General features: G+C 38.0%; 1 protein-coding gene across 4 annotated transcripts in view; it reads right to left on the bottom strand.

Annotated features, from left to right (window-relative positions):
* DROSHA (drosha ribonuclease III) overlaps positions 1 to 7,484 on the bottom strand; it is a 67,703-nt gene that overhangs the window by 32,883 nt on the left and 27,336 nt on the right. For all 4 annotated transcript variants that reach the window (XR_004841602.1, XM_035891306.1, XM_035891303.1 and 1 more), the window contains 2 exons: positions 4,394 to 4,493; positions 1,312 to 1,419 (listed from right to left, as the gene is read on the bottom strand). Coding sequence is in view for 3 of the 4 variants with exons in the window: in XM_035891306.1 (XP_035747199.1) it covers positions 1,312 to 1,419; positions 4,394 to 4,493 (208 nt within the window). In the remaining variant the exon portion in view is untranslated. The remainder of the gene's footprint in view (positions 1 to 1,311; positions 1,420 to 4,393; positions 4,494 to 7,484) is intronic.

Raw genomic sequence — 7,484 nt, 5'->3', positions numbered from 1 at the left:
GCCTCTCAAAGAAATCAAATCGAAGTACCTTCATACCTGAACTGGCTGATTTAGATGTTATGGCTGCAGTTGGGCACAAAAACATTAAACAGCTTTACTTTTATTGTTCTTTGGTGTTTTGCTCTCCTTCGACAACAAAACAAACCAGGAATATCCAGAAGAATATCCAAGAATATCCATATTAAGAGATGAATCATGGAAGATATTATAAGTAACACAGAACTGTTCCAAAGCTCCTAAATTAGAAATTTACAGTTTACTTAACCTGTAAAAATAGTTCACAACAAAAAATTAGAAAAGGGCTGTAATTTTCCTCAGCTACATGAGAAGTTATTCTTCCACTATTCACTTTCTTCAATTTCAGAAGCAATAGTAGAATCACAAGAAATGATTCAGACAGAAGAAAAGCAATTTTAGTTATTAGCATTTCTCTCCCATTAGAATTTCCCCTTTGGCCTTACCAGACTTCTAAGATAACAACGGGATTTCTACCTACACCTTTGCCTAGCAACGCCCGAAGTTTATACTTCATGCTGTTAAGTTAATATTAAATTGTAAGCATTTAATTCTTAAATAACATCTCTAAAACAACAGCTAAAAAAGTGATGCGAATATACCTCCAGTATATTTATTGGCTGTTATAATTACTTGATTTTTACTCATACAATATTATATAAAAATTGCACTTGTTTATATCACATCACAAAGCTGGCAGCTGTCAACTGCTTCAGAATAGGATCTGGCAGAGATCTGTACCTTGGAGATGTCACGTGTATGAAAGAATATCTGAAAGATGTCTTCCTACTTAGGGTTTTAATCCGAAAGTTAGTTGTGGTGGGGTTTTTTTTTTTCCTTTCTTTTCTTTCAAGTAAAAAGATATTTCTTCATGCTTCACTGTAAAACTGGTGTTTTTTTGTTTGTTTGCTTGTTTTTTAAATATCTAAATAGAAAAATATATTAAAATAAAAATATCTAAAACCAACCCAACTGATGGATGAATAAGCCCTTGGAGCTCCACAGTAGACTCAACATCTGTGTAACCTCCAGCCTCAAGCTGGCCATTCCTACCCCCTTCTCCCTTGTGCTAATCAACCAGTGGCAAAACCCCCAAAATTTTAAAATAACTTTTTTTTGTGTGTAGAGGCAGTGGGCAGGACACTAGAATAGTTCCCTAAATCAACAGATCTTATTGAGGCAAAGGTATTAATTTCCATTTGGTTCTTCAGCCTAGAATCACAGCAAACCCTTGCAGGAGGTAGATGGCAGCTATCAAGAAAGAAAATACATCAGACATCTCTGCGGTTTAGTCACCTGGCAGACATCAGAGCGTATCCCTGTTTTCCAGAATCCCTGGCTACTCAACTCTACAGTCACTTCACGTCTCATTGTGTTCTTCTGACGAATTTTCTGCAGTGCTTCCTAGACAGGGAGAGAACAGAGCTCCTGTAAAGAACTTTCTACAACGAAGCAGCATCAATGCCCACAGTGCGTTCACAATACCCATTTAGCGTTCGCTTTTGTTGAGCGGTTTCTAAGACTAGGCCAAATCTTGTAACTGCCAGCCACAGACTGCGGTAGACGTGCTGGAGTACAGTGTAGACAGAGGTGACTACATTTTTTACAGAACAAACCAGTCCAACTCATACATCTGAGAGGATACATAAGTAAGCAAGTTCCTTATAATGAAAGCACCTTCTTTACCCCTGTGTGCAAAACAATCTCTTCATTCAGGCTTGTCACCATGAGCACTCCTGGTCTGAAGCATTCAGTAGGAGTAAAACAGACTAAGTAAAACTAGGACTTTGTTTTGTGATCTTGCCTACTTCATAATAGTTCCTGTTCAATATTGTCAGTACTCCCAGTCTGGGAAAAGGGTCAGCATTGAGTAGTCCTGGAGCCTATTATGATGAAATCTACCAACATTATTTCAATTAAATTTATCAAAAAAAAAAAAAAAAAAAAAATCATATGTTTTGCCTTGACCACTGGCTGCTTGGTGTTGTGCAAACAATTTACTTGTTTCTAGAAACTACAAGAGGGACAGAATCATTAAAGTATTCTGACTGAATTGTTAAAAGAAAATATTTTCTGTAAAAATGGAATGAAAGAAAACCAGCTAAAATAATCACCCCAGAATCAGGATCTCCTGGTTCTAACACTACAAAGCCCCCAGGGTATGCAAGCTCCCCACACAGCATGCAGTAATGGTAAAGACTCCCTCAGTGCTCTCCATTCTTCAGAAACACAAAACTTTTCAAAGCTGCAACCCATCCTCCCTCTCCTTTTCACTACAGGGCACTTGCTCAAAGCCATCTCTTCCCAGCTTCCAGTCTGAAGCCTGTGAGCATCTGTGGGCAGGAACGAGCTCTGTCTTCTGTTCTGCAGAGACTCACAGAGTGGTTCCAAGAGGCACACCTATCCAGATGCAGATTCATCAAACCTCAAACACCTCAATATTGAGGCATCTAGGGTAGGAGGCTAGTTAGCCTTAGTTCCTTTTATATTCAATGAAGGGGGATTAATGGCTTCAAAAAATGCATTTCTCTCTCCATTGACTTCAAAGTGAGCCTTCAGGTCCCAATTTATGCAGCTGCTGTAAATGCTCAAAGTTAGGTTAGAGGAATAAAGCCCCCAAGGACACGACCTTGTCACAAATAATAACAACATACAATCTCGTAGTAGCAAATGACCGATGGCAGAGGGAACAGAGATGCTTACAGCACTGCATCCCTTGTGCGTTGTCTAAAATTTGCATTTCAAGGTTGTGTCACTGGGTGTTTTCTGGGATGGGTGCTAGTGTTTGCTAGACCTAGCTGTATTTTCAGGCTGACTGGCTCAGGAGCACTCCAGTGTTACTCATAATATATGATTCACAATCTTTAAAAGCGCATGTACCAGTCAGATGCAGCTCTACAGCTCCTTCTAAGTTACTGACACATCCATTGGCAAAATGCACAGGTTATCCTCACATAAAGCTTCTGCTTCAGCCCCATATGTGTCTCAGATGACAGACAACTGCTTGATAAACCCATTATCCTAGATAATACGGTCTAGAAACAAAAACCAGCAGACACATAGTAAGTGATAAATACCAAAGGAGCATTTTATCTTTTGAAGCAAAACATAATCAGCCCCCTACATTCAATCCAGTACAATTTAAAAATAAGTCATCCATTAGCCCCTAATGAAAGGATGCCCATAAAACAATGGTCTTCCCTTCTACTTGCTTTGAGTGTAGAAAGCTGTAGAAAACAAAATCATCTCCTATAGGGACAAAAATTTTTTTCTATTACAACTATGGCACAGTTAAGTCACAACATTGTGGTTTTTCCTAGTTACAAGTAAGAAAGCTAAGGGCTTATTTTATATCACCATAAATAAATTGTTAACTAAGACTCTTACTCATGCAACAGCTTACTATGCTTTGCAGTAATAATAAAAACCAGGCGCAATGTCAAACGTATCAAACATCTACTGCAACCAAAGCTACACAATTAGCAAACTGGGGAAGACTCAGGAATTGGACTGAATGATCCTTATGGGTCCTTTCCAACTCAGGATATTCTATTATTCTATGAATCATTGGGGTTTCTAATCAATAAATAAAAATAGAACACCACTTAATTAAATTCCAGCCGCTACCAAAGAAGTTAATTTCTTCTTTGTGTATTCTTTGCCTAAGTTGTTCAATTAATAGTGCCTGGTAGACATGCACCAGACAAATTCAAAGCTTCAGCCCAAGATCTTAAAAAAATAAATACCTGAGAGTAGGCTGCTTTAGTCTATATTTAGGTGATTTTATTTTTCTGAGTTTAATCCCCAATTGGTTGAGTATCTGCACTTAGGAAATGCTTATTGCTCATCACTTCGGGGGGAAAAAAAGAGAAAAGACAAAAATTCAACAAATACCTCGTTTGTCATTAAAGATTACTGAAAGTAACAACCACCAGATGATTTTGACTTAAAGATCTTAAGGAATGTCACTAAGACTGCCTAATAAATTACAGTTTAAAACCAGGCACAAGTGTGGCAGTTTTTATCTTAGAAGAAAAATGTTTAAAATTATGAGCCAGTTAAAAGTGCACTCTGAAACAAAAAGTCCTTCTCTATGCTAATTCTTGAAACCATTAATGGCAATGGCTATATAGAAGTTACAGCTCTATAATGATCATTTCTATAATTGGGTAAAAAACTTGCAGCTTTGACAGCTGAAAAAAGGAAACAAAACCCATTCACTAACAAGCAAAGATAAAAATAAAATCAGTGTTAACAGCCTCAAAATAAAACCCTTTGTGAAGGATTTCTGTTGTTTCCATAAACAGGGCGGTGACATGGCTTTATTCCATCCTGAATTACTGTGCTCAATTATCAGTTATAGGAAGGCCCAGCATACCTCTCTTTGTGATAATTTCTGTTTATCAGCCTGTTTGACTTTGGGACTATTAGCCAGCAGGTGACGCAGCTTCACATAACTCTTCCACAGCTTTTGGTATCTGAAGGACAAAACCAGAAAACAAATTATTTTGGTTGATACAACAGAAGTTTCTCACCTTTTGTCCTTATGAACACCCTGGCTGCTGCTAACAATGCACTCATATACATGCAGATTATCTACAAGCACCTTTTTGCTCCAGAAAGGAATCTCAAAGCATTTTCCAAGAGAGGTGACAGTCTCTGCAGTTGTTCCAGCGGGGTGGGCACAGCAGCAGAGAGGAGGCACTAGTGTGCAGTGCGAGGTGAACAGCAGAGCTCAGGGCAGAATCCAAGTTTCCCAGATACCCAGCCATCCTCTCCAAAGGGCCACCTCCACATGCTGAAAAGACTTGCCTGCAGCATGACACGTCAATTCAGACAGGTGAGAACTCCCTCTTCTCCACAGGCCTTACCTATCACTTATGGAAAAGCAGCAGTAACCTTTCCCAAGAAGTGTCTGTCCTTACACTGGCTGAAACATTTCAGTGAAGCACGTGAAGAAAAGCTCTACAAGTCATGTGTAACACGGCATCTTTCTGCAAACAGTGAAGTAAGTTTTGTTGCCTATGGGTTTGTGCTGAGTGGAAACAGCAAGTCAATTTTTCTCTATGGTTAGCATATACTTAAGGTTTCTGGTTTTCTTCAAGAGTATCTCCTTTTCATATTTTGGGCACGTCTAATGACATACACATCAACTTCAGTAGCAGAACTTTCTCCTCAGTGGGAGCCTCTCTGTGATCTAGCACAGATTTTCACAAAACCACTCCATTTGTGGACAACATCGCACGGCTATATTCAGCTGCAACTGACCAACAGGTTCAAAAGTTTCTATGGGAGGAGCGACCAAGAGAATCATGACATGGACCTTGTGTTAGGAAACAATGCTATCTTCAAAATAGTATCACCTCTGTAGAGATTTTTCAAGAAAACCTATAAACCAGATTTTTAATAGGAAGCATGGAATTAACAGGACAGAGGGAGAAGTTTACCCAAGTAATTTATTTTCTTTTATATTTACATTAGAAAAAAAGATCCTCCTCAGCACCAACTTAGAGCAGTGGTTTTAGTAGGAAGTTACTGCGTTAGTGACAAAGCAGTAAATGAAGCAGCAGCTCTTTTACTATTTCATAAACTTCCCAGCATCCCACATTCACAGGCACATAAACAGATCTTTTCGTATTGGCATTTTCTCCATAGCTGTCTCTCTGCAGCATTCTTGACTATATACTCTCTGCCTCTAGAGATGCTGATATTTTTTGAGTCTACAAACACTTCTGAAATGATTGATCCATAGACTTTTCTTATGCTCTGTTCTCTGCATTTCTGAAATCTGCAGAATGGCACATCTATTTTTGACAAATCCACATCGAAAGAAGAAAAATTAGTTAATGAACAAATCAACCAACCACAAACCAAACAAATGCCATGAGGAGGTTTCAACCCAGAAACAAGAACCTGAAACTATGATCTACAATATATGTTTTACTACTAGTATTAATATGGGTGGAACAAGCTCTGTTACTGTGCTTAAGTTTGAGAATTAATGAACAGATTACAACAACAAAACCTCTGTATTATAACCTCATAAAGAAGAGACACACTAGAGGAAAATCTTTTCTGAGCATTACCTATTTCACACATAGACCAGAGTTAAGTCTGAGATTTATGATGGCACCACAGAGGTCTTTCACAAAAACTGCTTTGTTACTTTGATAAAAAGAAGCACGCCTAAATTCTTTTAGGGGGGGGAAAAAAAAAGCAGCTATGAAAATTTTAAAGAAAGTTAAAACTAAAAAGTGTGGGAAGAATAATTTTTGTATCTTTATACTGTTTTCAATGCAAGGTAGTAGAACTTTATAAGTTTAGAAATTCAGCGTCAAAACAGAGGTGGTTCTTATATTCTTTGGAATAATTATTTTCTTTTTATGGATAAGAAAACTAAAAGATGATGAGGATTAGAAGTCACGCTCAAAGCCAGATAAAATATGTCATTATCTGGATAAGCACTCATTCTTCCCTTTTCCCACCATATTAAACCTAAAATTCTCAGCAAGAAGTTGTAGAATAATATGTCTGTCATACATGCACATGTGACTGATTGAGCCTCAGAACTGCAGGTGAAATTCAGTGTCCTTAAAAGGCACTAGAAGAAAATGCATGAGGAAAAAGACATTAACTATACATGCACAAGAGATGGGCTCTATACTGTCTGTCATCATTCAGAAAACAGATCTCCAAATCACTGGAAGAGTTCCCTGAAATTGTCAGAAATTAAGAGAAGAATTGTGAACAAATCCAGCAATCACTTTTATGCCACTACACAAATCCACAGGGAAACAGTATTTCCTGCTCTGCCTGAAGTTCTGATTTCCTCTCCACTCCTTCTCTACGTTCCTCCCAAACTCATTAATGGATATAAAAGGTACAGAGAAAAGTGGCATGGACACAACAACTTCCAAGCTAGGAAATGGTATGTAGACTTGATCCTTCAAGGCACAGAAAGATATAACTAAGCAGGATATGGCAGGGTGCAAGAAACAAGTGTCATGAAGTAAGCAAACAGAAAATGGCTATATACTTTGTTATTAGATGTAAGACCTGAAGAACATTGATTTAAATGATCAAGTAACAGCTCTGAAACAAAAGTCAGTCCTTTTTCGTATGATGTACAATAGTACGGCGGAAGTGACTACCTGGAATTTTGTCCCTGTCAATAGCATCAAAAGATTCAAACTGTGGTTTGAGAAATTTAGAGAAGAAAGGTCCATTCAGGGCTGTTAAACAAAATGATCTAAATACATCTTGTAGCTCTGTAGTCCATATACTTACAGATCTTTGGAAGCCTGGGAAAGTATCTCTCCCCCTCTGCTTTCCTGTTATCCCCTCTCTAAAACTATTCTCTCTCTAAAACTATTCTCTCTCTCTAAAAGTAATCTCTCTATATTAAAAAATTATTCTCTCTCTAAAAACCTGCAACTGGCCTCTCAGGGAAATAACATGTAGCTTAAGGA

The sequence above is a fragment of the Egretta garzetta genome, unplaced genomic scaffold, assembly GCF_000687185.1.
Source record: "Egretta garzetta isolate BGI_Z169 unplaced genomic scaffold, ASM68718v1 scaffold463, whole genome shotgun sequence".
Lineage (NCBI taxonomy): Eukaryota > Metazoa > Chordata > Aves > Pelecaniformes > Ardeidae > Egretta > Egretta garzetta.
This window is presented reverse-complemented; position numbering and strand designations above follow the sequence as displayed.